This window comes from Caenorhabditis elegans, chromosome V (genome assembly GCF_000002985.6).
Source record: "Caenorhabditis elegans chromosome V".
NCBI classification, from domain to species: Eukaryota; Metazoa; Nematoda; class Chromadorea; order Rhabditida; family Rhabditidae; genus Caenorhabditis; species Caenorhabditis elegans.
The window spans coordinates 10,341,179-10,367,534 of record NC_003283.11 but is presented as its reverse complement, the minus strand read 5'-3'; the positions used below and the strand labels follow the sequence as shown (position 1 = coordinate 10,367,534).

Here is a 26,356-nt window from a genome sequence, read left to right as displayed (position 1 = left end):
GGTAGTAGATTAACACCGTTCGAATCCTAAAATTGTACTTGAAAACACGATAAAGCGGGCACAATCAGTTCCGCATAGAACTATGATAAAAGTTCCGTCAACTAAAATTAGAAAACCTTATTAGTGTTGTTATTGTTGATGCGCGTACGAATTCGTAACTTTTAATCAATTCACTTCACAAAGGTACAAAGGTACAAAGATTATTTAAATGACGCTTTAGGCCTGAGTTTTCACACTTTTAAAACGCGTAATCACTGAGGCTTTGTAGAGTATAAAATCTGTGAAAGTTGATGCGCCAAACTCCGCATTTTATGAAGTAAATTTATGCTATTACGTATCTATGGATAATATTAACGCTACCTACACATACGTCACGCATGGATGTTTCGCCATTTGTAAAACTAAAAAAACTACAAATATTTCAATAAATGTTTGGAACATCGTAAATTATTTCCCAATTCCACGATTTTAAATAGGACGCATTTAAATATGCGAAATGGTCTCGCCACGGGCCACCCATTAACTTTCAAATAATGTTTTAGTTCAGTTAAGTTCAGAAGATGGCTAGCGATTTGAAAAATATTTGCGATTTAAAAAAATATTTTATTTCATTTCTGGTGCTTTTTTTACAAAAATTGGACGGGGACGATAGAAAAACTGTACAAAATGAACGAAACTCCGAAACAACAAGAACATAGAAAATTACAGTACTCCTTCAAGGCGCATACCATTTTGAAATGACGAAAACTTGTCGTGGCGAGACCGGGCACCGTATTTGTGACGAAAAAATCGAGAGATCCAATGAACACTGTGATAATGATTGCAGAAAAGACACAAAATATGTGTTAATAATTATTATTGAAACTTAGGAAAGGTGTAAATTTGTTAATTCAGACACGATATATCAATCCAATCTGTGAATGATCTCATTGATATGTTTTTTTTCTCATTTTCAGAAAAATTAATTCCCATGGAAAACTATTCTGTTTCAATCGTATTTCTTAACAATGAGAATATTCTCAGTTTTTCCTGATTCATTTATTCAATCAAAATCAAGTACATTATGGCTTTATGACGTAATATTCATAAATATTTCTAAAACGAAAACCAAAAGCGAAAAAGTCAAACATAAAATAACTTGGCGACATTTTTTTTCCAACTTCTCTTCAACATAATCCTTAATCAGTTTGATTCTTGAGAACAGAAAACAATTGAATAAAACAATGACACGAGATTTAGTTAGTTAGCATATTTTATTATTCACTTTTTTTCTTTGTCTTTAAAATTTTAGATTGATTTATATCTATTGGGTTCTTCAATTTGGAATCGAGCTTATAGATATACCTTAATCTTCCCATTCAGCGTTTGGTCTGACGTAGAAAATGTTCATTCAGGTCACATAGTTTCCAGCAAAAGTAGATATTGCCATTCCTCATCGACTATTGGATCAATAGATGGTTTTAAATGGTTTTTTTTTTCTGGTTACGGTACTCAATTTATAAAATTCAAGAAATCATTAATTTTCGTTTGATAATTGCCCAATTGCCCAACACTGAAATGGTAGAAGTGAAAAATTCTGTATTCGTGCAAAAAATCAAACTAGAATTCTCAGTAATTTATGATACAGTTCAAGACATAGTTGAAACACTGTCAGTCGACCGAGATAGAAACAAAGAATAACAGATAATAATGGTAAAGAGAGACGAGGATGAAGTAGAGGAAAATGATGAGAACTTACGGTCTGAATTTGGATTCTCGAGGATATCTGGTTATTGATTAAAACTAAGCGTTTTGAGAATGGAAACAATGCCGAGAGAACAAAACATGGCGCAGAAAGGGTATCTAAGAGAAATAGGAACACGAGTCGAAATTTGTGCAGTTTAAAGATGAGCTAATCAATCAATATCCTATAGATTGTTTTAACCCGATTTGTATCGGTGTTGTTTCACATTACTGCCATAGAAAATATAAAAAATTGTTCGCCCAAATAACCACTGCAACCACTTCAGAAGATGGTTAATTTGAGCTAACTGCGACGTAATATTTACAGGATTGCAGATTAGGTTGACAAGTGTCAAAATGCTCATTTTCGACCCGTGATCAAATTTCATATTTAAAAAGAAATCAATCGAGGGAAGGAGGGGACAGATAAATTACGTTTAGATTTGAATAAAAATGGTTGTTGGTTATCTACAATAAAATAAAGGGTACTGTTGTAGTAATAAAAATGAAGGTATGTAGGCGTGGATTTGGGCATGAACTGGGAGACGAACTGGCGAATTCCTATTATACTTTAAGTTAAATTGGCGAAATATGAAAATAGGGAAATAATAATAAAAAAATGAATGGGATACTCTAGTTGCTTCCTGACACGTACACCTTGGCAAGAGAATCGGCACCGGCAGATCCTATAAGAGATCTTGAAGGATGGAAAGCAACGGAGGTAACTGCTGAATCATTCTTTTTCCGGTGGGCAGAAATTTCCTGAAAAATACTACATTTGTACAGTTTCTTAATTTATAAAAAAATATACCTGAAGGCATGAACGTTTCTCCATATTCCACATCCTGATACTACCATCATGACTTCCAGACAAAAGATAAAGACCATTTGGATCAATAGCAAGAGAAGAAACTCCCTCAACATGTGCGATAGCTTCATGAATTATCGATCCGTTGGTGTTGTCAAAGTACCGAATCGTCCGATCTTCACCGCCAATAAGTGTGAGAGGCATTGTTGGATGACTAACAATTTTGTTCATTGTTGGTGAACCTGTAACCGCTCCGAAATCGAACACCATGACAGTGCTTCCAGTATCGATATCAATAATTTGAGCATAGCAATTTGTGTATGCAGCAAGTAAATGTGATGTTTCCGTAGATACAAAATCAACTGATGTCGGAAGTATTCCGGATTTTGGGGCACCAATAGTTCTGATAAGTGGTTCACCATTTCCTGGTTCCCATAGACGAACCGTTGAATCAGAACTGGCAGAAACAAGGCGACTGTTTGATGAATGATAAGCCACCGACCAAATTGCATCCGTATGTCCAGTAAGTGTTTCAGTTAGGACTCGTGGATCTATAATAAATAACATAACCTTAAATTTGAACTAATTATTAAATTAACTTTAGTCTTATTGTTTGGCGAAAATTTAAACTAAAAATAGCGTTGAATCGTTTGAATCTGTATCGCAAAAGGTAACTGATACTTTGATATTTGAACATGTTATCATAATTTGGCGAAATTTTGTTGTTAGCTTAAAGGCACGCATCGTTTTCCGAGTGGGTCTCATAACGATTTCAGTCATAGTGGTAGCTACGAATGATTCACTTTTATTAGAAAATTGATTTTGAGAGAAAACTAAACTTCTAAAATTGCACTGAGAAAGTCCAAATTCTTCATAAAATATTATGCATCTAGTGTCCCGTTTCTGCGAAAGGACGATACTAATTTCAATGCATAATCTTTTTTTTCCAAACGATTTTGCACAAAATGAAGCAAATTGTGATTAATTAGTTTTTGACAGCTCATTTTAATTAAGAAATAAATCTTACCATAAGAATCAAATGGATCCCCGTTTGAAGATGGTACATTGAAACAGCAGATGTTTCCATCGATACCTCCGGTGTAGAGATGATCTCCAGTTGGCGACAGGACTAAGCATAGAACAGGGCCTTTGTGTCCCCGGAATGTATAAACTGGCTCAAGCTCGGTACCACCACTGTTGTGTTTCTCATCTTTCTTTTGATCGAGATTCCATAATTTGATCAGACCGTCTTCCGAAGCAGTAAATAGTACGGGCTCAACTGGATGGAATTGCATCGCGCGAATCGAATCAAGGTGAGATCGTAGAGTAACTTTGATATTCCACTTCACTTGTTGTGCATTCGGATCATCATCCTGAATTTGACAATTATTTTTCTTTTATTTTTAAAACTGAAAAACTCACTTCATCTTTGAACTCGTCCTTAATGTCCATATTATCATTATCTTGCATTCCAAGAGCAACGTCCAACTCATTTCCGTTACCATATCCAAAATTAGCACTACGTCTACCTTGTCGCCGAACTGGAAGTTCTTCTTGTGCAGCGGCATCGATAGCTGATCGAATTCCTGGTGGAACATCAGTCTCTAGATTTTTCTGAACATCGTTGCTTGTTTTCTCTTCGGATTCTTCAGTTGACGTCCTTGAACGCCGCTTCACTTTTGGATCGTCCTTGTATTGTTTTATCAGTTTTTCGAATGAAGCTCCTTTTCCTGCCCAGTCATCGTCAGAACCTTTTTCTTTCGCATCCATATTGTTTAGAAAATCAAACTCTTCAAACGCCTTTGAGGCGTCAGCATCCAAGGCTGCATCATCATGTCCGTCATCGGAATCACTGTAATTACTTAGAACGATTGCTATGTGTTCAAAAAGAAAGTAGTGAATAAGTACCTGTCACTTTTCTCTTTTCTACCATTGAGACGTTCACTGGATGGAAGATCAGCCTGGAAGTTCAAAACAGATTGGTTTTTTTTTCAAACTATTGAATTTTCATACTTGGGGTAATAATCCGAGAAGATTTTTTACACGGAAGGATCGAACATCCATGATGTGCTCGCTGTATCCAATTTCTTCCAGATAACGTTTGAGAAGAAGGCGTCCCTGCCTGAAACTACCTCCAGCTTCACCAGCATCATTTATGTATGCATCAAGGTCGGCCGTCAAATGGCTGTTTTCTGAAATATATATTTTCGATCGGAACGTCTTCATAGAAATTACCGCTTGGCGCTGAATTTTCATTTGGAGATTCTTCCAGTGATGGTGGTTCTTCGCCGTTGTGGGTTAGTCGATAATTTTTGGCACGTTCTTGTTTCAGGCAGAATTCGAGCATTTTGATACGACGGACAAGATCTTGTTTCAAATTTTCTTGACCTTTTCTTTCTCCTTGTAGGAAAGCAATACGAGCCTACAAAAATTTCACATTACAATCGTAGAAAAAATATTTACTCACCTGCATTTCGGCTCTCTCTGCTTCCCACCTAGTTCGATCTAACTCATTTTTTGTCCATTCGTGTTGTATAAAGTGCAAAATACCCGACATTGTATACTGAGGACGAGTCTGTAAAGTTTTCGATTTTTACAGAAGCTGAATTCCAACTCAACTTACCGTTTCGTCCTTTGCTTTGTCATTTTGTGAGTTTGACAATTGACTGGCGTCCTCCATTGTAAACTACTCGAATCCGATCTTATTTCGAGTAATTTACGTTAATGAAGCAAGTGCAAAAGCTGGAAAGAACAGTTGAAAAAAATTACGAAACGTGTATAAGAAGATTTTCAAAAAGTTTAATTGCAATAGAGGACGAGAAGTTTGTGGCAAAATTGAAACTGCTTATTAGGGCTGTAATCAATATAGATGAGCTGATAAAATAAAAGTAGCATCAAGTCGTACGAGACTGATGAAAAACTGATTCGATTAGGTGGACGCAGCCCCGAGGCACGAGGAAGAAAAGGGAAGAGCGAGTAAAACGAGTGCCGTTGTCTGCGTCGCGTGTTCGGCGCGCGTCTTCATATTAACAATGGGGCGCATATTCGTTGCAATTATTGGCGCCTTTTCAAATTTGAAAGGTAGACTTTCTATAAGTACCGTATGCCACTAACAATTAAAAAATACAAATGTGAAATCTATTTTCCATTTGAATTTCAAAATGCTAATATATTAAGTGGCTTAGCAGACTGTATCCGTTAACCAAAAATATGAGAAACTTGAACTTTGCCAACATAAAACCACCAGCTGAAAATCAAATGCATTTACTTGGGTTTTGGATCTTGGAGAAACTTTTATTATATTATTTAATCACCTGCTGATGTAGTTAGAAAAAAGGAATGAGATTTTATTGTCTCAAATTTTATCTAAATTTCACGCGTATTACGTTTCAAGCATATTCAGGTACTTATTTGCATCACATAATATCTTTTTTCATCGAAAAGATTGTTTCAAAAACAAAATTGAAAAACAAAAACGGAATGATTTATTTGAAAATTAAAATTGATTACTTATATCCGATATATTCAATTTATTTTTCAAAAACAGTAAGATAACGTTCAGTTGGTGACCAATTTTTACTGAATAAAATAATGAGATCAAGAGAAACTTTCAAAAAAACTTCAATCTCAAAACCCGCTATGCAAGATTGTCTTAAAAACTCCCAGAAAGTTGCATTTGAAAATTTCTAAGTATTTTTTGAAAAAACCGGGACCGTCATAGTTTTGGCCAATACAATAATAAAATGTACAGCACGCTACTTTAACACCACGTATTATCCAATTGACATTTGGTGCTTAACCATAATGTGAGAAGATGATCTTCTTTTGTTAATGGATGATGATTTTCATAGTCGAACTGAATTCGTTTCATCTGCTTCCTGTTCGAATTTTCCACAAAAGTCTGCTCCAGTATTTTCCTTGTTTCTGTATTCATACAGTGTCCGCATAGCTGGCATTCTGGAGCCTCATCACATGATTCACATTTATTTTCAACACAAAATTTCAGCGGAAGATTGATGTCTCGGGAGTTAACAAGAGGATTTTGTTCGGATGTACGTGATCTAGAACGGGAAATCTAATTTGTGGACAGCTTCAAATGGAATAAACGAACTTGAACAAGATGTCAGCTTCTTTTGTAATTGGTGTTGAAATTCCAGTTAGAGAGAAAATGTTCATTAGAACTTGTTCATAAAGTATTTGATTTTGTTTAAAATGACCTGAAGAGAGATTAGGAGACATATTCGCCTGCAAAGATGTCTTGTAAATTTTAATGATTCTGAAAAATAAATGCATACCTCCATAAGAAAAACGTTCAATTGATCATCGACCACAAAATCAAATCTGCTTAATTCAAAGTATTGTGGATTTAATTTCAAGTTTTGAAGACTCATTAGCATTTTTGTTTGCTGTGTTCGGAAGACCTGAAAAAAGATAATGAAGTTCAGAAAAAGTGTGCAAAATTTTTTGATCGTCTCCTTTGAATATCTAGAAAATATGCATCACAGAGATTAGTTGAGAGTTCTAAATATTACCTCTCCAATAATATTTCTTATCTGCAACCAAATCTTGCTTGTATCCATTCCTTGCATTCCCAAATAAGAATCAATTGTACTCTTGAAGCTCATTTTTTGAGTGTTGAAGTATTTTTTCAATGAATTTATCTGAATATCTTGGGTATATTATTAAAGCTTTTAGAATTTGGTTTACCTCCCAAATAGGTGTATAGTCATCTCCAACAACATATTTATCCACATTATTCGCATCAAATGGATGGTAGTCTTCTGGACAAAATCTAGAATAATTCAATTTTAGAATTTTTTCTGGTTTCCAGAAGCGAATATCAAAAACAAATATTTTTAAACGCTCACCTGATGAGAACATCACCATCGTAAATGTAAACACGTAAAGGCAGAAGAGATGTTACTACTGTATAGATTCCAATATCAAATTTTCTAAAAACGAATTTTCATTATATCACCCAAATTTAATAATTCAAACTTATTATCAATCAGCAATGGATTGTCTACAAATTTTTGGACAAAAGAATTATTCTTGCTTAAGTCCATATCATTGGTCGATTTGATTTTTATGTTTCTGAATTTTATACGTTTTTTATAAACTGTCCACATACAATACCTATGTGTATTATCTTTCTGCACCCATAATACATCGGGATTTTTCTCAGCATATTCTAAAAGCTTTGATTTTTCAGCAGGAAGCTGGAAAGCTTTTGGAACTCCATTTGAGAGATCGGATGTTGCCAATTGGACCTAAATATTTGCGCACGTTCCGACGGGTAATTTTTTTTGAAAAACTTGCTTTACTCGTATAAAATCCAGAACCTGGAACATGATTCACAATTTGATTTGGAGATGCATTTTTAATAAGAGTTTTGAATGGTTCTTGTGTGAAACTGTATTCATGATGCCACATAACATCCCATTTCGTATCGAGACTCAACTCATTTTTTGTCACAATTTTGTATCCCGTATGCTCGAACATTTCTCGAATGTGCATCATATGACCAGTGTGAGCCTAAATACAAATGTTTTTGATAGTTGCCAAACAAAAAACATACACTTTCATAACTTCCAGTTACAATAGCAACTGGTCTTTTGTCTTCATGTTTCGATAAATAATTCAGATCTTCTTCAGAATCAGTATGTGAAAGCAGAGGCGATGAAGATTTTTTGAAATAAGACGTACGTAATCTAAAATTAATTATATTTATTGGTCAATTTCCAAAATTATGATAAGTGGAAACTGAATATTTTCCACGTTTTACAGTAACCTAAGATTTCAAAAACATTTTTTGGAAAGTCTGATCATGATATTTTGACTTTTTGACGCCGTAGAAGTAGTATTAAATATTTTTCCGGTGTTTATAATTCGCATTTAAAATCTGGAAAAAAATTGATTTGCTTCGAACTTTTTAACTATTTTCCTATGAAAAGGGAAGTAGCGTCAGAGAGACATAATAATTTTTCAAAATTACCAAAATCCATATTAATACAGTACAAATATTTTAGAGTTTCAACATTTTCAGGAAACTTTTGGTAAAATTCCAATTTCTTCAAAATGTGGACTTTTTTAAATAATTTCGAGCATTGCTGCAGGTTCGATGCCCAAAGAATTGGTCTACTTCCAAAATTACCATATATGAAAACCAAGTTCTCACTGCTTTTTTACGGTAAATGAAAATCATTCAAGAATGTTTTAACTGTGATATTTAAACATTTTCGAACTGTATGAGCGGCTTTAGCCAATTTTCCATGTAATCTTCAATTCTTTTTGAAAATAACATTTGTATTACTTTTAATTTTTCAAATTTCTAGAAGTACCTGAGATCAAAAAATGTTCCAATTCTTGCTTCAAAATTAATATCAATTATTAAAACCGAAACAGCCAATATCATCATACATAACTTTGAATCTAGAAGACCCATTGTATGATCAACTGAAAACTAACTAATTAGGATAAAAACAATAAAAACCACTCCGTAAGGCAAGAATTGCGGGCAGTCAGATTCAAAACAAACCACGCTTTTTGTGGACGTACACCTAAATAGGTCGACAGTTCATTTCTCCTCACATAAGCGATTTGATTCAGCTTTCGGGAAAGCTTTTCTCGTTTTACGGAAAGATTTGCGACCACAATATAAAAAATGGAAAGAAAATATTATCTGAAGGAAATGGATGATGTGACTTATGTCATGCTACTCTTCGATGAATTGAGAAAAAAATGGGAAAAAGAAGATGTTATCAGTCTAGGTTCAATTGTCTTTTGTGTAAACTGATATACTGAATCATTGAAAAAAGTTAAGTAAAACATCATGGTGATTACAAAAATATTAAATTTCTCTAATTTCACTTCGGAAGTTTCAAAATTGAATGTATATTCACTCTCTGCCAAAAATGTTCAAAAGCAACTTGAGACCAAAACTACAATGTTTTATTTTGCACAGTTTCAGATTTTCATCCACTACATATAGTAAACTATTCAGAAGTTCTGAAAATTAGGCGCTTTGCCAAAACGGTTACTGTATAATTTTCTTTCAACTAAAACATTTTGCAGTGTTTCATTGTGATATTTATTTTTCAGAAGCCATTTCCAGTTTTTTCACACAACCACCACTAGATCTAAAACAACTAACATTTTCAATTATTTTTTAAATTATTGTTGCTCAAATTTCTCACTACCATATATTTTTAGACATGTGCGTGATTTTTTTATAATGACCATATTTGTCAAAATCTCTTGTATGGACTACATCATAGCCAGTTTTCGTTCTGCGTCTCTTTAAATGTTAACTACGAACTGTTTCAACTGATAACCTATCTTTTTTTGTTATTTCTATTATTATTCAATGGGATTCTTTGCCGACTTGTTCAAAGTTGTCTATTCCACATGGAGACAATATATTTACACTACTGGCGCTTTACTCACTCTCACGTGGAAATGGTTCACAGAAGGAAATGAGTATTTTGTGGAACACGTATATCCTGAACCTGAGTGCTTGAAAAATTGGAATCACAAATTCGTGCAGTTGAAAAATATTCGAATGCATTATGTTGAAGAAGGTCCTGCAGATGGAGATGTTCTACTTATGGTTCATGGATTTCCAGAATTTTGGTATTCATGGAGATTTCAACTAGAACATTTCAAACATACTCACAGGTACTTTTGAATTCATATTTATTAACATATTATTAAAAATGTATGTATAACTAGAAACTTTAACTTCCAAAAAAACTATGTTTAGATGTATCGCAATCGACATGCGAGGTTACAATACAACTGATCGTCCATCTGGAATTTCTGATTATAATCTAACCCACTTAGTGGAAGATATTCGTCAATTCATTGAAATTCTTGAATTAAAACGAGTAACACTTGCTGCTCATGATTGGGGAGCAATTGTTTGTTGGCGTGTTGCAATGTTACATTCAAATCTTATCGACCGACTTGTCATTTGTAATGTTCCTCATCCATTTGCATTTTTTGAAGTCTACAATATGAGTAAAGAACAAAGAAATAAAAGCTGGTAGTTTCCTTTTTATGATAAAATATAATAATTTCAATAATTTTCAGGTATATTTATCTGTTCCAGTCTCAATACATTCCAGAAATCGCAATGAGATCTAATAAAATGAAAATGTTAGAGGCAATGTTTAGAGGGTCAAAAGCTGGAATCCGGAATTCGGAAAACTTCACAGATGAGGATATGTTGGCATGGAAACATGTTTTCAGTCAGCCAGGTTTTTAAAAGTTGAAATTAATTGTTTTAATAAAATGTATTAGGCGGAACAACTGGTCCATTAAACTATTATCGAGATTTATTCAATGCTCCTGCTATTCCTCGAAAACTTCAAATTGTTCAGCCGAAAGTATTGATTCTTTGGGGTGATGAAGATGCTTTTTTGGATAAAAAAGGAGCTGAATTATCTGTCCAGGTTGAAATTTGCTACTTCATAAAATGGTACATGATTTTTGATTTCAGTTTTGCCGAGATTGTCGTGTTCAAATGATCCGCGGAGCATCTCATTGGGTTCAACAAGATCAGCCACAACTTGTCAATGTATATATGGAGCAATTCATGAACGAAGATTCCTACAGACCTATTGGAGAAATCAAAACTTTCAAGTCCCACTTGTGAATAGATAATTGTTTATTTACAATTAAGTTTTATAAATTTTTAAACAAAATAAATATTTTTATTTTCACTTGATTGCGTTAAAATATACTTCAAAATCAGCATAGGTTATACAACTTTCGTAAAATTGCCATTTTTGAATATGAAATTGGAAAAATTGCCAGTTGATAATATTCTATTTGAATTTCCGCTCATTTTGCTACATATGGCCTAGAATATCCCTCATGCGGTTCTCGGCTTCCGTCTGTGTACTTCACGCGGACAAGGTGTTTTCGAAATAATAAAGACAAAAAAATGTATTCCCGAAAGATTTTTTATGTCGTTTTTCCAGTTTTTTTCATTATTTCTTTAAATAAATAAAGTGTAGCGCATGTACGAAACTTTTTTTCATTCTGACCGTCTCTTTTTTGATTAAAAAATGGACCTCTTCTTGTCTAGTTGCCCACAAAACGGCGATGTGTTTATTCTCAAAGTTTCTTTATATTTGTTGGAGGAAATTAATCTAAACTTCTATATCTTAATTTTCAGACATCTTCATGGCGTCTTATAAGCAGAACTTACCGCCTTCGGCGTTAATTAAACAGCAAGTCAATGTAGCAGATAAGAAATCCAAAGCTGAAGTTCAGCGCGATCGTCAACTGGAAGTGAGTTTACAATAATTTGTGCTATAAACCACTAATCATAAAATAACATTAGCAAATATTGATTTTCAGGAAGATCGAAAAGCTGGAACTGCTCCTGCAATGGTTGATGTGCAGACTGGTCGTGATATCAATCCACATATTCCCATGTTCATCTCACAAAATCCGTGGTACGTACCTAGTGAAGGACCCACTTTGAAGCATCAGAGACCGCATGAAGAAAGGGAGAAAAAGATGACTCAAATTCACGAGTGGTACCAAAAAGGAACAACGGGAAAATCGGCAACCAAGTTTCGTAAAGGGGCTTGTGAAAACTGTGGAGCAATGGGTCATCAGAAAAGAGATTGTTTCGACCGACCTAGAAAATCTAACGCAAAGTAAGTTCATTTCAAATTTAAAAAAAAACAATTTTCATTTCAGGGAAACCAATGATAATATCGCGGAAGATGACTACGTACAGCCGAATCTAACACTTGGATTTGATGCAAAAAGAGATCGTTGGAATGGATACGATCCATCTACTCATAAACAAGTAATTGAAGACTATGAGCATCTTGAAGAAGCTAGAAAAGTGGTCAGAGAGCATGAAATGAAAGAGGGAGAAGTTGAACCAGCTACAACGGAGGATGGAGCTCCAAAAGATGAGGATATGTATGCAGAAGATGCGGATATGGCTGGAGTTTCGGTGGATATGGATTCCCGTACTAGAATCACAGTGAGAAACCTACGAATTCGAGAAGATACAGCCAAGTATCTGTACAATTTGGCGGAAAATTCCCCATATTACGATCCAAAATCTCGTTCTATGCGCGAAAATCCATTTGCTGGTGTTGCTGGAAAAGAATTAGAAGCAGCTCGTTTTTCTGGAGATAATTTTGTTCGATATTCTGGTGAAGTAACAGCAGCAAACGAAGCCCAAGTTTTTGCATGGCAAGCCACTCGTGGTGGAGTATATGCTCACTCGATTGCTGAACCTACAAAGTTAGAAGCACTGAAAAAAGAGTATGAGAAGGAAAAATCAACTCTGAAAAACGAAACACAGAAAGAGTTATTAGACAAATACGGAGGAGGTGAGCACATGGAAAGGCCTGCGGATGAGTTGCTACTGGCACAAACTGAGAGTTATATCGAATACAATCGGAAAGGAAAAGTTATCAAGGGAAAGGAAAAAGTAGCAATTAGCTCTCGCTTCAAAGAAGATATATATCCCCAAAATCATACATCAGTGTTCGGAAGTTTCTGGAGAGAGGGTCGGTGGGGATATAAGTGCTGTCATCAATTCGTCAAGAACTCATATTGTACGGGAAAGCAGGGAATTGAAGCTGAAACGAGCGCAGCAAAAGGTACAACGACCTCAAACGAAGAAATTTTCAAAGTTCCGAAGTTAGTAGAGAAGACTGAAGTTAAAGAAGAAAAAGAGAAGGAAGATTCCATCAAGGATGAAGTAGCAGAAGAAAACAGTGATAATGATAATGACGAAGAAAAGGAAAAAGTATCAGAGAAGTCCATATCACCATCACCACCAAGTGACGATGAAGAAAAAGAAAAAGAACGCGAGAAGGAAAGGTTAATTGAAAAAGAACGAAGAGAACGGGACCAGCGGCGTCGTGATAAAAAACGTGAAAAGCGTGAACGCAAGAAGGCAAAGCTGGGGAAAAGAAAGAGGCGTCATCGCGATTCGGACGATGAAAGCGATCCTTCGTCGGGAAGTGGTTCAGAATCTGATTCTGATGAAGAAATGCGTAAAGCTATGAAGAAGGCGAAACGGGAAAAGGCCGAAGGAATGAAAGCTGCAAGAGAGGTAAGATTACCAATACTAATTTTATCCGGGTCGCTTAGTACTATTATATTCCTTGAAAATTCAAAATATAAAATACTTTGTTCAGGGTGATCGCGGCCGTAAATACAACACTGACTACTCCAACACTGCACCGAACGAAAAAGAAATGGAGGCTTATCGTGTGACAAGTGTTCATTCTGCTGATCCGATGGCAGCCTACATGAATTCCAAATTTGAGAAGAAACACACCAAGTAATTATTTGAAGTCGTCTCCGTAGTTTTTTCTCTTTATTGTTGTTTGTTGAAACATTTGTATTCAGTCTATTCAATAAATTATTCAATTCATGATCACCATTATTTTTTTAATTCCGATTTTACAAAATGCCCTTATTCAATAATTCATTTTCGAACGTCTGCGCCCAACTTCGTGTTAAATAATTTTTAAATACGTGCTTCAGTATATTCGTTCATTCAAAAACCTCCACGTCATGTTTTCTTGATCTGGATTTATTTACATTCTGAAAATAAATTCTAAGCACATCGATTCTGGTGAACGGCTAGAAAAATTTCGATTTTTCCCGATAATATTTCGTTCGTCTTTTTTCATTTCTATAGAAATTTCTAATAAAACGTTTTACTGGCGTAATTTTCTCCACTGCCATTATTTTGTCCGAGTGGAGTTCACGAGTAGTAAAGGCACACACTCTTTTGCGAATAGGTCTCGCAGCGAAAGAGGTACGCCGTCGTCTTTTTGATTCGTCCTTATTTTTTCTCCGGCCTATTTTTGATACTTATCGATCCAATTTCGGTTTTTATTTATTTATTTATTACTGGAATGATAAGGAAAGATGTATTTATAAACAATTACATTAATGTTCTATCAATTCTTCTTTACTTAAAGTCTCACAGTTTTTGCACCCTTTTTGGTTTTCTTGAATAAATGATTTTTCAGGTTCTTACACCATGTCGGAAGTTCCCCACTTCGTGCTCTATGAGCATGCAGCTGGATACGCTCTCATGAAGATTAAGGAGTTTGATGATGCTGGTCTTATCCTCCAAGAGGTACGTTCGCTCGAAAAAAGTATTTTTAAAATATCCTCGCTTATAAGCCGGGGGACTAGCCTTTGCTGAGTTCACTAGTAAAACGCGAGGAAAATTATAGAGACATCCAGACACCGATTATGTTGTGATATATTCGGTCACTTCGTATGTCCCACAGTTTAGTGCTTAAATTAACGCATTTTCAGGTCGATGCCGCTCATGCTGATGGATACAAGTTCTCGCAAATCGTTGAGCTTGCTTCGTTTGATCCGTTCAAAAACACCGAAGCTGCATTGGAAAACTGCAACTCCATCTCTGAAGGTAACAAAGACCGATAAGTTTTGATGGGGAGTAATTATTTTAATTATTAGGTCTCGCCCACCCTGATCTCACTAATTTTCTTCAAAAGTCGCTTCCAAAAAAGAAAAAACACGTTGTGCTTGGAATCAATGACTCGAAGCTTGCGGGTTCGCTTACTGAAGCGTTCCCAGATCTGAAGCTTGTCTTCGGAGGTGTTATCACCGAGGTAACGTGAAGATTCACAATAAACTCTTTGGAGTTTACCTGAATCTGTTACCGATGACGAAAACACATATTTTGAGTTTAGATTCTGCGTGGTACTCGTGTTCATTTCGAGCGTTTGGCCAAAAATCTCCCACATCACTCCTTATCGAAAGCTCAGCTTTCTCTCGGTCATAGTTACTCTCGTTCGAAGGTGCGTACCTCGATCGCGCTTTTTTCTCTAAATGTTTTTTGATAGGTCAAATTCGATGTGCATCGTGTGGACAACATGGTTATTCAATCGATTGCCCTTCTCGATCAGTTGGACAAGGATATCAATCTTTTTGGAATGAGAATCCGTGAATGGTACTCTTACCATTATCCAGAGCTCTTCCGTCTGGCTCCAGATCAATACAAGTACTCTCGCCTTGCTGTCGCTATCTTGGACAGAAACAAGATGGCTGAAAATGAGAACCTCGAGAATGAGATTCTTGGTAAGTATTATAGTTCAAAATGTAGATTTTGGGTAACCTCTCTTATAAGCCGGGGGACTAGCATTTTGTTAAGTTCACTAGTAAAATGAGAGGTAAAGCATAGAGACAACCAGACACCGAGAATGTTTTGATGTTTTCGGTCACTTTGTGTGTCCCACAAATATTCTTTCCTTTTTCAGAAATTCTTGACAATGATTCCGAGAAAACCGCTCAGATCATCGAAGCGGCCAGAACATCAATGGGAATGGATATTTCCGATCTCGATCTTGAGAACATCAAGAGATTCGCCGCTCGTGTCTCTTCTCTCATGGAGTATAGACAACAACTTCACGAGTACATTAAAGATCGTATGGACCACTGTGCTCCTTCTCTCAGTGCTCTTATCGGAGAACAAGTTGGTGCTCGCTTGATCTCGCATGCTGGTTCGCTGACCAACTTGGCCAAGTATCCAGCGTCCACTGTCCAAATCCTCGGAGCAGAGAAGGCTCTTTTCCGTGCCTTGAAGACCAGATGTAAGTCATGAAAAATGTATCATTAATTGATGGCATGTATTTAATGCGGGTGGATGATTTTAGTTCAGCCGTTTAGCTTGCATGCAAAATTATTTTCTATTGAAGATTTTATTCGCTGCACTCGGTCATATTCGAGTCTATGATTTTTCTGAAATTGGTACATTTTCAGCCAACACTCCAAAGTATGGACTTCTCTTCCACTCCAGCTTCATTGGAAAAGCTGGAACCAAGAACAAGGGTCGTGTGTCCAGATATCTTGCTAACAAGTGCTCCATTGCTGCTCGTGTGGATTGCTTCTCCGAGACTCCAGTTTCGACATATGGAGAATTCCTTCGCCAACAGGTTGAGGATAGACTTGAGTATTTCACCTCCGGAACTGTTCCAAAGAAAAACATTGACGTCATGAAGGAGGCCGAGGAAGCTGCCGTTGAGGTTAAGGAGAAGGTACAGTTTTGCGCAAATTTCCTATTTAGCATGTATTTAATGCGGGCAAATTGTTTTAATTCGGCCGTTTAGCTTGCATGCGATATAATTATCCATTGAAGAATTTTTAGCTGGGTTTCTCTCATTTTAAACTCATGATCTATCTTTTAAGGAAACAATCAATTAAAAATTGTATTTCAGGTCATCAAAAAGAAGAAGAAGGCTGCCAAGAAAGCCAAGCGTCTTGCTGAAGAGTCTGTCACTGCAACTGCTGAAGCTGAGGTTGACGAGGATGCTCCAAAGCCAAAGAAGAAGAAGAAGAGCAAGGCTGGAGACGAGTAATCTTCATCATCACTACACCACTGATCTTTTTTGTTTTATGAATGTAACTCCCCCATGTTGAACTATTTTGTTTTTGTTGACTGTTGGACCCCTACATCTTGTTGTTACTCTGTTTTCTTCTTAATGAATAAACTTGTATAATCCAGCGTAAATGTTTTAGAATTGACTTCACATATAAACTTCAGTGCGAGTAATGTTCGAAAGTGCTCTGTTCACTACACTACGCGAAGCCGTGTATTAAGAATGAGAGGGCGGCGTCAAAATCTCGAGAAGGGCGGGGCCAAGAGAGCAAGACTGGAGCTTAGAAAATGCACAACACGTCAGTTGAGACTCAGTCAGTCTCATAATAGGTCGGGAAAACAACCCTTTTCGTTCTTTTAGAGAGTAAATAATAATTTCATTAGTCGCCTTTATTGATACTGTCTTATTTTCAGATCTGTTTTCAAAATAATTATTAATTTCCAGTATTCTCTTTCTTTGGTCTTCCTACACAAAATGAATTGCCGGCTTTTTGTCATTTTCGTCTCAATTCTCGTTACGGTTTTTGCACAGGTACAGGTTTTATTCATTAAAAAAAGAATGGAGAAGAACTTTAATTATAAAAAGCTAAACTTATTTTAACTTTGTTTTTGCAAAAAAGCTCAGAATATAGTACTACTTTTGAAGAAAAAATCTCTAGAAGCCAAAAGTTTTTGATTGGAAGCGTTATTTTTTGGTAACTCTTGCCATTTGTGCAATTTGGAATGTAGAAATTCATATGCTTCAGTCTTGAATGGAAAACTTGATAAACTTTCGGTAGATAAAAAATTATGGAGATCGTGTCGAGAACCACCGAAAGAATGCACGTGTACCTTTAAAATGATGAAATCCTTACGAAACTATTTACGACAATTATTTAGAGAAAGAAAAATATTAAGAAGAATCAAAATAATTTGTCATTTTTAATTATTAATACTACCAGCCGTGGACCGCACCTCCGGCGCGGCCCCCGACTTCTGGGGCTGAAATCTTATTTTTCTGAAACTACCGTAACCCTACAGTATTCCTACCTTACCACTATTGTACCACTACAGTACCCCGACTATATCCCTACACTAACCCCAACTCACTATCCCCACAGAAGCCAAAACTTCACAGACTACAAAGACTACATTGACTACAAAATATGGACACACAGAATAAGCGCTTTTTATATAGTAAATGATTTTTGGATTCTTAGATGTATTCCTGGAATTATGAAATCTTCAATTTATCAAAAGTCACATAACCTGTGATTTATATTGCATGACAATAATTCCAATCAAGGATTTCTAAAGAATTATCATATTTTTTCTCCAAAATTTCTAATCCTTTTCTATCATTGTAGTCGCATTTAGTTTCATTTCAAAATGGAACTTCGATCTTCAATTGACGTGGTTGTAGTTTGCATGGAAATCGTTAGCATTTTCACCTGCATATTAATTGTGATTTCATTTACCTACGGGGAAGTGGGACAGATGATTCTATGTCAAAGTGATTAACATATTTAAATTGGCTCATGTGCTTCTGAATTTTTCAGAATTGTGAGGGTTTGGAGAGTAATAACACGAATACGTAAAAATTTGAACGGCTTTCTTGCCTAGCTTTTTTGAATAGTAATGTCGCTCGAGAGTAATGACGAATTTCACCTGGAAAATCCAATCTTAATGTATGTGCTTCTTCCTTTTCCCACAGAATAATTAAAATATAGACGTCTACGCAAAGCAATGAGCTCGTCTTAGAAGTTAACTCAAAGAAAACCTAGTCACTAAATTAGCAATACAGTAGTTTTATATCGTAGTTTCCCCTAAATATGTTTTCATGACGTCATATTTTATTTTTAAAAAATCTAGGACTTTAAAAATTCCAAGAAGATATATAAATCTTCTAGTTGTATTCAAATCACCCTATAGAATTGTATATTCCACATTGAAAAAAAAAATCATATTTTTCAACCTTTTCTAGTATAAACTTTTTCAACCAAACTAGTATAAACCTAATGAAGAAAGCAATTAATGTAAAATTATACTGGGATCTGAGTTTCTTCACAAATTCAAAACGAAATTATATCTTTGCAAAAAACTTTTATGAAATTTATTCTAATACCATTTATCAAAATGAAGTATTATTTCAAGTTGAAGACAAAGAACCTCTAGAAAATTACCATATAGTGTGACTTATTCTAAGAATATTTAAAAACCAAAAAAGAGATGTATTCACTTCTACATCATTCACGTCATTGATCTAACAAAAGTGCCCAAGTTGCAAGAAACAGCTGAAAAATCTTTTTGGTTTCATAAACTGCACGAATATGACCTTATGAGTCAAATATTTCAGAATTTGTTTCCAAAATAAATCAGAAACAGTGGAAACATATCATGTTGAATCACGTGCAAAATAAGACCTTTATGTTTAGGAAGTGTCTGTTGCCGGATGTTTGGTCCGAAAGCAGTAGCATGTTGAAAATAGACAAATAAACCTTAAAATCAATTATTTTTAATAACTTTCTTTTCATTTTTCACTTCCGCTTCTCACCAACTTTCCACCCACGATTTCAGACGTAGTGAGAATTTCCAAGAAACTTTAATTTGTATCGTGGGAAGTAGGTCTTAAACTTTTATGATTCAACGTATGTGATGCCATGAAGCCTGTTAATGTGCTAGTTCTTTTCGGAAGGTACTTCAAATTCTCAAAAATATATACATTTGAGCCGTGAAGCCATTCTAGCTATTTTGAGCTAAGTTTTGCATAGTTTTAAGAAGTCTATTTGAGTTATACCAAATTCCGTATAATTTTCTGTTGTTCTGGGAGTCTTGAAGAATTCTATAGAAAATGACGTGGGAATCGTATTGTGTAGTCTTCTAAATTATATATCATTATAACTTTATGTTTTTGATATGTTCTGATCATCTATGATCATTTAGTAAAGTTGATCCATGGGTTTAAGATTAAAATTTAACAAATATCGTCAGGAAAAACAACTGTAAGAAAATAATCACCTTATTATAAAACCTCGGAGTAAAACGCGTGGTAAGTTTTGACGACGTTGGAGAAACTGATGAGGATTTTTTCCATTATACTAAAATCTGCATCCAGGGTTACAAAAAATTAGGTTTAGCGTCTTCTAGAAAGCAGTGTAACCGGGACGATCACAGAAGAATTTAGGTCTACTAACCTACATCTTGATCATTTTGCCTACTTGAAAGTTCTCGGTTGAAGTATTTCTTTTCAGTGAAATCTAAATTAAATTCAACTTTGAGACGATTTAGTTTGAGTTTTAGTTTGGGAAACACAATACCTTATAGCGTATAATTTACATTTCTTGAAATGCGAAACTCTTCTAAAAAAAATAAAACGATGTATGATATAAGACCATTATGATCTATTTGATTAACATCAAACAATGAACTGGACTGCTCATAAACCACAAAATGATAAATTCTCTGGCACATTTATTTCATCACACTTCAAATATTCAAAATCACAATATCAAAGAACCCTTTGTGTTGATTTTAAAAATTTTGTGATATTTTTGAAAAGTGAGGAAATTGAGCTTTTAGTAGGAAGTGAAACCTTGAAAAATATATTTATGAATATTTTTTATTTTAGAACCAATATTGGGAAGAGGAAGCTGGAGCGGCTGTCCCTTACCAAGTCGAGGATCAACGATTCTTCGTTCCAATTCTGTCTGATAAGGTTCGTTGTAGATTTATTTTAAGTCACAAATTTAGATATTTTCAGAGATCAATAGATCAGAAGATTCGTAGTTTGAAGGAGAGGACTGCAAATGGACAATTCAAGGGAATCTTATTCGGAAGAAAGAAGTAGACGCAGAAATCACGAGTCAACGTACGCCAGAAGTTTTCAAAATTCCATTTAACATCATATATTCTCCATTTTGTGATTCATTCCGTTTTGTCCATTTCCCTCCAATAAAGTGAATACTTGTTGTGCTTTAATTTATTGTCAATCCCAGGAAAAAGGAAGTGAAGTTGTCGACAAACAACCGTTTAAAAATCGGTTGGAAAGGAAACTCAAATTAATATTTCATTTCTATTGAATTATTGTAACCACAGAGAATGTTTTCTATTTCAGATTCAGATTGTTGTTCTTCTTTCCTAAATTTATTTTATCACAGGTCTCTAAGAAAAAGAAACATGGCCGTTTTTCAGTATAATTTTCTAAAGATTTTAGTATTGAAAAATTCAATAATTTTGCAATTTGAATGGAGAACCAAAGTTCTCCGAAACTCGAAAACTTCCGGAGACAGGAAGAAACTTGACAACAGATTTGAAATCGAAGTTCATAGGTTAATAGATACAAGGTTTCATTTTCCATATCCGTGGAATCAAGTTAATCTGGAATTTCAAAATCAAATTGAATTAATCTAGTTTTATAAGAAATTTGTATTAAATACTTTGTTTATATACTTTTTGAAAATGATAAATAAAATCTCGAAACCTGTTTAATCCTTTGATTAACAGGATTGCATTTTTTAGAATTAATTTTTTCCACAAAAACAAAACAGCCAAAAAAAGTAGTTTTCAGAAATTCATTTTCAATTTCAGTTATTCTAGTTCCTCTTCATAATTCTCAAGGTATTGTTTTGCCAATTGTTTTTGAATTTACGTAATCACAGTGAAACAAACGAATTCTGATTTCGAAATATTCCCACATTCTGAATCCAGAAAAACAAACTCAGTTTTTGAAATTTCACATTTTGTTAGAAATGTCAAACTTGAAATTGCTATAGTTACACAGAATTATGGGGATTGTGATAAAAATAAAAGAGTCGTGAGAAAGATTTACGAATTTTGCTGCAATTCGCTTGTTGTTGAAAACACAAAATCTTGAGGTGTGCTGGTCATTTACTGAAAAATTATAAAAGAAGTTTAAAATATTAAGAGAGTAAAAATTATAGAAATATTTCCGTCAGAAATGTGAAACTGTTGCGCACACGGATTTTTATTTTTTAATACTGTAGCTAAGTTTACAGACCTACTTTCAAAGAGTGAAAGTTAAAATTGTAAAAGTTCAATCCCACCATAACTTCTCAGAGCATAAATTAAAATTATGTCCAAGCTTAATCTGAAATGTATTGAATATTGATATCAAGGAAAAACATTTATTTTGCAAAAAAAACATAATACAATTTGATTCCACACAAAGTGAAATAATGTCAGGATAATCGCGAAATCAGTTGAAAATGTGAGAATATTGAGAACGTCTGAACTAATGGATATGATCAATGAGCTGGATGCCAGAATGAATCAAGATGGTCCTTGTTTTTGCGATAGCACTTTTCTCCGTAGCTGAAAATTTTAGGATTCACTGTGTTAGAATAGTACTATTAGAAACCAGATGAGCAGTTTGACTTTGCTGAAACAATTGAAATACGAAGTTTTAATTGTTTTCAGAGCTAGGGGTGGCAATGGGTCGCAATGGGTCGACACACTCCAACTTTAAGCATTAATTGTAGCGACCCCGTTGAACAAATCGTCGACCCCGAATGTAAATTTTAGTTAGGGGGCAACACTTATTTTATTTTCAATTTCAAAATGATGACCCGATTGTTGGCGGAGCTGCTGTAAAATAGGCGTGTCGACCCATTGCCAGCCCTTTTCAGAGCAACTTTTCCAGATATTTTTTTAATTTGCGAATAATCCCACAAGAGTATTTTCCTTGTTCTTACCGACAAGCTTCCATATCTGGTGGACACTCTTCTTTTTGAATGATGTTTCCATCGTTTCCACGTGGACGAGTTCTAGTGCCTCTGGCTACTTTTTTCGGAGAATTCTCTTTGAAAGACGATTCCTCTTCATCATCTGATGAAATTTCCGACACGTCGTCAGAATCAGATCCGCTGATTTCTTCTTCATTGTCCGATCCACTATCTGAATCTTGATCTCCTTCGGATTCCGAATTGGACATTTCGACATCGCTGGAAAGGAATAAGAATGGATCAACAAGCTTCAGCAACTACATATTTATTAAGTCAGAAATATAAACATTACAAGCATAAGATATACAATTACCTCTCCTCATCATCAGACTCTTCTTGTCTTTTCGATTTTTTGAAACTTGGCTCTGCAACCTTGTTCTTCGAGCTGCTAGTCTTCTGTTGAGCCGATTTTTCGAAATCGTTGTTGTAATATCTGTAAATACGAAAATATTAAGATTATCAGAACCTTTTAAAATTCTCACTTTTCAATAACGCTGTCCAATCCATTTGATTGGAAAATTTCTGGAGCTTTCGGATGAACTCCTTTGAGAATAATTGAAGCATCTGCATCCGTATCCAACTCTTTGCGAATCAATCGAATGAGAATATCCAGTTCATCGTGACGCATTCGTTTCGCAGCAAACTTCAAATGGCTCAAAATAGCATCATCATCTTCAATTTTAGAAAGCTTTTCGAGATAACGGTCAAGTTTTTGGAGACTCCATTTTCCTTTCTCATTTGTTACTTTCTTCTCGTGTGCATGTGAAATCGACAATGCAATGTCGTTACTTTTTGTGACGTACTTTTGAATTTTCGATTCTCCCATGTCGAGGATCTGAAATTTTTTAATAAAGATATGTGAAAAATTATATATTCAAAACCTTTGCAAAATATTGGATGAGCTTTTCGTCGGTGATATTGTAGCTTCTTTGATCAGATTCACGAATGAGGAAAGTGAGCCAGAGCATCAAGTCACCATCGAAGTTTTCTGAAAAATATTAATGGAAGAATAAATACTACATATAATTACAAAACAAAAGGCGGCAATTATTTTCGGCGATTTTACAAAATTAATTTTTTTACACTCATTTTCAATAAAGTATTGGAACACCATGGCACAATAGATCTTTGTAGAATTACCGAAAATAAAAGTAAAACGAACTTTTCTGAAGAAGCGAGGTTATTACTGCAGATTTTTCCGATTTCACTGAGATTTCCTTCAAAACTGAACAGACCTTGACGAACTGAAACATAAACTAAATTATTACAACATCCAAGATTTCTGCACAAACCTTATAGAACGAATTGAAATCCGATTCTTCATTAAATTCCGTTGGTCGCTTACTCTTTAATGTTTCTTCATTTTTTCTCTTTCTTGATGGTGTTGCTTCAACGTCGCCTTTTTCCTCCTTCTCTTCAGTTTTCTTCTTCGCTGGAGTTTTCTTTGGTTCAGCTGGTCCATCTTTACTTCTTTTTTCTGCTAGTTCATCTACTAACTTCTTAATTTCATCCTGGTCCTCGGCATTCAAATCCTCGAATCCTTCGATTTCGTCGGTTTCATCGATGACTTTTGTGGTTGGTCTTGCTTTGAAAAGCATTTCGAACAAGCAATTTGTATGAAAATATTGTTTCATATCTGGTGGTGGCTTGCTTGGATCTTTTGCAGCCACGAAGAAGTTCGGCATGATCTTTCCCATTCTGAGAACCTGAAATTCAGATTTTCAAAAATTTCTACTGTCAGAATAAAATACAATACCCCTTTTTCCAATTGCATTTTACATTTTTGGCATTTTGCCACTCGTTTAGCGTAGTCGGTACAAAATCTTGGAGGGGCAGAAGACGCCATCTGAATTGATTATTTTTAAATAAAAATGGGAATAAAATAAAAATATGAACGTTAGTTAGGGAAACTTAAAAATGGTTTAACACGAGGATCGGGTAATATTTAATATTCTTTATTTATTCGTTTCTATTTGTAATTTATTACTAGATTGGCTAGCTTTGAAATTTTACAACAAAAAACTTAAATACATTAGATTTAATGAACACATCAAACACTGGTGAATTCAGAGAAAATACAATTAAAAAATAATAAACATATTTTAAAAAATAAATATTAAAAAATAATAAATATATATTTTATCTTGTATTTAAATACAAGATAAAATATAGGGCGCGCGCAAATTCACAGAATTGTCAATGGAGCGAAAAAGAAATTGAACAGGTGGTATGCAAATGCAAAACAAGAGGAAAAATGAGGAGAGTTTAGACGCCGAAGAGCGTCATGATCATTGTTTCAGCAGCCAATCCACAGGTGATTCTTCCATTTCGAACTTTATTTTCCATTTGCGTTTCCTGTAAAATTAAAAACTTAGAATAGTTTAAAATTGGATTTGAATCATGATGGTAAAATTAGTGATGAAACACATCTTAGTCTCTGCTTGAGATAATGCGAAAAATACAACTATATGTTAAATAATTATATCATCAAATATGAAAAAAAAACTCAAGTATTTAGAGATGCACGTTTCCTCTATTTTTACAAGAAATTAAAGAGAAAAAACACAATTGCACAAGTAGCTTACTTGCAAGTATAAATAAAACAAGAAGTGCGCCAGTGCATCTTGCTGGCGCTTTTCGCGATTGCTGACGCGTTCGTCGTGCCACAGAAATAAAAACGTCAAATTGAAAAATCTCGATTGTTAATGGGACGATGAAAGTGAATTTCTCGTCATTTCTCGACACATTTTTTGCAATGCAAGTGTGCGGAGAAATGACGAGAAATGCCGTGAAATTCGCAATTTCTCCGCAATTTTTCCGCATTTCTCGACATATGAGAGATGTGTCCCCGCAGGGTGGTAAGACATTTCACCCTGTTAAAAGTGCGGTGAGTAGGCGGAGTTTCCTGCGGGGACACATGTCTCTGCGTCTCTCACCGTTCATCATATGTCGAGAAATGCGGAGAAATTTCGGAGAAATTGCGAATTTCACGACATTTCTCGTCATTTCTCCGCGCACTTGCATTGCAAAAAATGTGTCGAGAAATTACGAGAAATTCACTTGCATCGTCCCATAAATAAAATAAAATATGCAACCTATCAGTGAGCTCACGACTAGCTCAAGTTCTATCAAGCTCATACCAATCTTTCATATTTATATGAACAACTATTTAATAAAGTATTATTTAAAAAAAAAACGACTAAAACGTATTCGAGCTCTATTTCGGATTTCAATTTTTTCTGATTCCATTTCAAAACCTTTTTATACTTTAAAGCCGTTTTTAGTAACTTCTGTCCAGGATATAGTAGAGACAAATACATTTTGATTCCAAATATATAAAGATCCCATTTGTAAGTAAAACGGATTTTTGGGAACCACAAACTCTATCTTGTAGTAGTATCAAAAAATCGTACTACGAGACCCGAAGAACTCGGGGGATGTCCAACTGGGGGGATTACCAACTCGGGGGATTGGCCCCGCCGACAGAACCGTGGCTTGCAATACGCCCATTTCTGCAACTGCCGCACGGTTTTGAAACTGTATTTTTCTTGTTAATTCTCGCTCTATTGAGAAAAATACAGTTTCGAAACCGTGCGGCAGTTGCAGAAATGGGCGTATTGCAAGCCACGGTCCTGTGGGCGGGGCCAATCCCCCGAGTTGGTAATCCCCCCAATTGGACATCCCCCGAGTTCTTCGGGT

At 35.1% G+C, this 26,356-nt stretch overlaps 8 protein-coding genes and 6 non-coding genes across 16 annotated transcripts; 8 read left to right on the top strand and 6 right to left on the bottom strand.

Moving 5' to 3' along the window:
- Window positions 1-1,570: 1,570 nt before the first annotated feature.
- cash-1 (Striatin N-terminal domain-containing protein) lies at window positions 1,571-5,274 on the bottom strand. Of its 2 annotated transcripts, none has more exons than NM_073263.5 (9): window positions 5,154-5,274; window positions 4,998-5,105; window positions 4,766-4,952; window positions 4,544-4,722; window positions 4,439-4,491; window positions 3,953-4,382; window positions 3,558-3,903; window positions 2,534-3,081; window positions 1,571-2,484 (listed from the first exon to the last, which is right to left on the bottom strand). In NM_073263.5, the coding sequence occupies exons 1-9, from the start codon at window positions 5,208-5,210 to the stop codon at window positions 2,356-2,358; spliced, it is 2,037 nt and encodes a 678-aa protein (NP_505664.2). In that variant the 5' UTR covers window positions 5,211-5,274; the 3' UTR covers window positions 1,571-2,355. The 2 variants fall into 2 exon arrangements, with proteins under 2 accessions (NP_505664.2, NP_001360512.1); NM_001373096.3 differs by having other exon boundaries at window positions 1,601-2,484; window positions 3,953-4,391.
- A 725-nt stretch (window positions 5,275-5,999) lies between these two features.
- Window positions 6,000-8,997, bottom strand: ttll-15 (putative tubulin polyglutamylase ttll-15). The gene is made up of 11 exons (NM_073262.7): window positions 8,872-8,997; window positions 8,109-8,241; window positions 7,850-8,065; window positions 7,667-7,800; window positions 7,529-7,624; window positions 7,399-7,482; window positions 7,238-7,322; window positions 7,063-7,191; window positions 6,826-6,951; window positions 6,642-6,775; window positions 6,000-6,591 (listed from the first exon to the last, which is right to left on the bottom strand). The coding sequence occupies exons 1-11, from the start codon at window positions 8,973-8,975 to the stop codon at window positions 6,291-6,293; spliced, it is 1,542 nt and encodes a 513-aa protein (NP_505663.3). The 5' UTR covers window positions 8,976-8,997; the 3' UTR covers window positions 6,000-6,290.
- A 634-nt stretch (window positions 8,998-9,631) lies between these two features.
- On the top strand, window positions 9,632-11,250 carry ceeh-2 (Epoxide hydrolase 2). Its single transcript, NM_001269282.2, has 5 exons — window positions 9,632-10,207; window positions 10,293-10,574; window positions 10,622-10,788; window positions 10,832-10,983; window positions 11,031-11,250. The coding sequence occupies exons 1-5, from the start codon at window positions 9,897-9,899 to the stop codon at window positions 11,184-11,186; spliced, it is 1,068 nt and encodes a 355-aa protein (NP_001256211.1). The 5' UTR covers window positions 9,632-9,896; the 3' UTR covers window positions 11,187-11,250.
- A 461-nt stretch (window positions 11,251-11,711) lies between these two features.
- On the top strand, window positions 11,712-13,948 carry sluh-7 (Pre-mRNA-splicing factor SLU7). Its single transcript, NM_073260.7, has 4 exons — window positions 11,712-11,827; window positions 11,897-12,201; window positions 12,245-13,625; window positions 13,711-13,948. The coding sequence occupies exons 1-4, from the start codon at window positions 11,720-11,722 to the stop codon at window positions 13,858-13,860; spliced, it is 1,944 nt and encodes a 647-aa protein (NP_505661.1). The 5' UTR covers window positions 11,712-11,719; the 3' UTR covers window positions 13,861-13,948.
- Window positions 13,949-14,556: 608 nt separating this feature from the next.
- nol-56 (Nucleolar protein 56) lies at window positions 14,557-17,064 on the top strand. Its single transcript, NM_073259.12, has 8 exons — window positions 14,557-14,666; window positions 14,852-14,966; window positions 15,017-15,171; window positions 15,253-15,360; window positions 15,406-15,640; window positions 15,820-16,152; window positions 16,322-16,596; window positions 16,777-17,064. Exons 1-8 carry the CDS (start codon window positions 14,568-14,570, stop codon window positions 16,915-16,917), a joined length of 1,461 nt encoding a protein of 486 aa, NP_505660.1. The 5' UTR covers window positions 14,557-14,567; the 3' UTR covers window positions 16,918-17,064.
- K07C5.11 lies at window positions 14,699-14,825 on the top strand. Its single transcript, NR_003477.1, has one exon. It is a non-coding gene; the product is annotated as a small nucleolar RNA K07C5.11 (small nucleolar RNA).
- K07C5.12 lies at window positions 15,673-15,802 on the top strand. The gene has a single exon (NR_003478.1). It is a non-coding gene; the product is annotated as a small nucleolar RNA K07C5.12 (small nucleolar RNA).
- K07C5.17 lies at window positions 15,740-15,800 on the bottom strand. The gene has a single exon (NR_069277.1). It is a non-coding gene; the product is annotated as an Unclassified non-coding RNA K07C5.17 (non-coding RNA).
- K07C5.10 lies at window positions 16,182-16,317 on the top strand. Its single transcript, NR_002675.1, has one exon. It is a non-coding gene; the product is annotated as a small nucleolar RNA K07C5.10 (small nucleolar RNA).
- K07C5.18 lies at window positions 16,623-16,755 on the top strand. Its single transcript, NR_102058.1, has one exon. It is a non-coding gene; the product is annotated as a small nucleolar RNA K07C5.18 (small nucleolar RNA).
- Window positions 17,065-17,380: 316 nt separating the features above from the next.
- nssp-62 (Neuropeptide-Like Protein) lies at window positions 17,381-20,886 on the top strand. Its single transcript, NM_171532.5, has 3 exons — window positions 17,381-17,469; window positions 20,545-20,631; window positions 20,677-20,886. The coding sequence occupies exons 1-3, from the start codon at window positions 17,413-17,415 to the stop codon at window positions 20,761-20,763; spliced, it is 231 nt and encodes a 76-aa protein (NP_741620.1). The 5' UTR covers window positions 17,381-17,412; the 3' UTR covers window positions 20,764-20,886.
- A 629-nt stretch (window positions 20,887-21,515) lies between these two features.
- Window positions 21,516-21,536, bottom strand: 21ur-15379. Its single transcript, NR_069276.1, has one exon.
- Window positions 21,537-22,045: 509 nt separating this feature from the next.
- Window positions 22,046-24,503, bottom strand: K07C5.3 (PARP-type domain-containing protein; the record flags this gene model as incomplete). The annotated part of the gene is made up of 8 exons (NM_073258.7): window positions 22,046-22,247; window positions 22,628-22,876; window positions 22,971-23,090; window positions 23,140-23,492; window positions 23,539-23,645; window positions 23,820-23,901; window positions 23,950-24,363; window positions 24,414-24,503. 8 exons carry the CDS (start codon window positions 24,501-24,503, stop codon window positions 22,181-22,183), a joined length of 1,482 nt encoding a protein of 493 aa, NP_505659.1. The 3' UTR covers window positions 22,046-22,180.
- Window positions 24,504-24,596: 93 nt separating this feature from the next.
- On the bottom strand, window positions 24,597-25,480 carry K07C5.13 (the record flags this gene model as incomplete). Of its 2 annotated transcripts, NM_001322585.2 has the most annotated exons (2): window positions 24,597-25,012; window positions 25,243-25,480. In NM_001322585.2, the coding sequence occupies 2 exons, from the start codon at window positions 25,478-25,480 to the stop codon at window positions 24,993-24,995; spliced, it is 258 nt and encodes an 85-aa protein (NP_001309647.1). The 2 variants fall into 2 exon arrangements, with proteins under 2 accessions (NP_001309647.1, NP_001367178.1); NM_001380743.1 differs by lacking the exon at window positions 25,243-25,480 and having other exon boundaries at window positions 24,923-25,003.
- Between the last annotated feature and the right edge of the window lie 876 nt (window positions 25,481-26,356).

What these genes read in the sequence shown, in the direction of transcription:
- ttll-15 (NM_073262.7), bottom strand. Translation starts at nt 8,975, where the DNA reads ATGGGTCTTCTAGATTCAAAGTTATGTATGATGATATTGGCTGTTTCG. An exon ending in CTGGATTTTATACGAGTAAA is followed by an intron (nt 7,801 to 7,849) that starts GCAAGTTTTTCA and finishes GCAAATATTTAG; the next exon opens with GTCCAATTGGCAACATCCGA. An exon ending in GAAGCTGACATCTTGTTCAA is followed by an intron (nt 6,592 to 6,641) that starts GTTCGTTTATTC and finishes TTCCCGTTCTAG; the next exon opens with ATCACGTACATCCGAACAAA.
- nssp-62 (NM_171532.5), top strand. Translation starts at nt 17,413, where the DNA reads ATGAATTGCCGGCTTTTTGTCATTTTCGTCTCAATTCTCGTTACGGTT. An exon ending in TCGTTACGGTTTTTGCACAG is followed by an intron (nt 17,470 to 20,544) that starts GTACAGGTTTTA and finishes TTTTTATTTTAG; the next exon opens with AACCAATATTGGGAAGAGGA. An exon ending in TTCCAATTCTGTCTGATAAG is followed by an intron (nt 20,632 to 20,676) that starts GTTCGTTGTAGA and finishes AGATATTTTCAG; the next exon opens with AGATCAATAGATCAGAAGAT.
- nol-56 (NM_073259.12), top strand. Translation starts at nt 14,568, where the DNA reads ATGTCGGAAGTTCCCCACTTCGTGCTCTATGAGCATGCAGCTGGATAC. An exon ending in TCGGAGGTGTTATCACCGAG is followed by an intron (nt 15,172 to 15,252) that starts GTAACGTGAAGA and finishes TTTTGAGTTTAG; the next exon opens with ATTCTGCGTGGTACTCGTGT. An exon ending in CCGTGCCTTGAAGACCAGAT is followed by an intron (nt 16,153 to 16,321) that starts GTAAGTCATGAA and finishes GTACATTTTCAG; the next exon opens with CCAACACTCCAAAGTATGGA.
- cash-1 (NM_001373096.3), bottom strand. Translation starts at nt 5,210, where the DNA reads ATGGAGGACGCCAGTCAATTGTCAAACTCACAAAATGACAAAGCAAAG. An exon ending in AGGACGAGTTCAAAGATGAA is followed by an intron (nt 3,904 to 3,952) that starts GTGAGTTTTTCA and finishes TGTCAAATTCAG; the next exon opens with GATGATGATCCGAATGCACA. An exon ending in AGAAACGTTCATGCCTTCAG is followed by an intron (nt 2,485 to 2,533) that starts GTATATTTTTTT and finishes AGTATTTTTCAG; the next exon opens with GAAATTTCTGCCCACCGGAA.
- sluh-7 (NM_073260.7), top strand. Translation starts at nt 11,720, where the DNA reads ATGGCGTCTTATAAGCAGAACTTACCGCCTTCGGCGTTAATTAAACAG. An exon ending in CCTAGAAAATCTAACGCAAA is followed by an intron (nt 12,202 to 12,244) that starts GTAAGTTCATTT and finishes TTTTCATTTCAG; the next exon opens with GGAAACCAATGATAATATCG. An exon ending in GAATGAAAGCTGCAAGAGAG is followed by an intron (nt 13,626 to 13,710) that starts GTAAGATTACCA and finishes TACTTTGTTCAG; the next exon opens with GGTGATCGCGGCCGTAAATA.
- ceeh-2 (NM_001269282.2), top strand. Translation starts at nt 9,897, where the DNA reads ATGGGATTCTTTGCCGACTTGTTCAAAGTTGTCTATTCCACATGGAGA. An exon ending in GAACAAAGAAATAAAAGCTG is followed by an intron (nt 10,575 to 10,621) that starts GTAGTTTCCTTT and finishes AATAATTTTCAG; the next exon opens with GTATATTTATCTGTTCCAGT. An exon ending in GAGCTGAATTATCTGTCCAG is followed by an intron (nt 10,984 to 11,030) that starts GTTGAAATTTGC and finishes TTTTGATTTCAG; the next exon opens with TTTTGCCGAGATTGTCGTGT.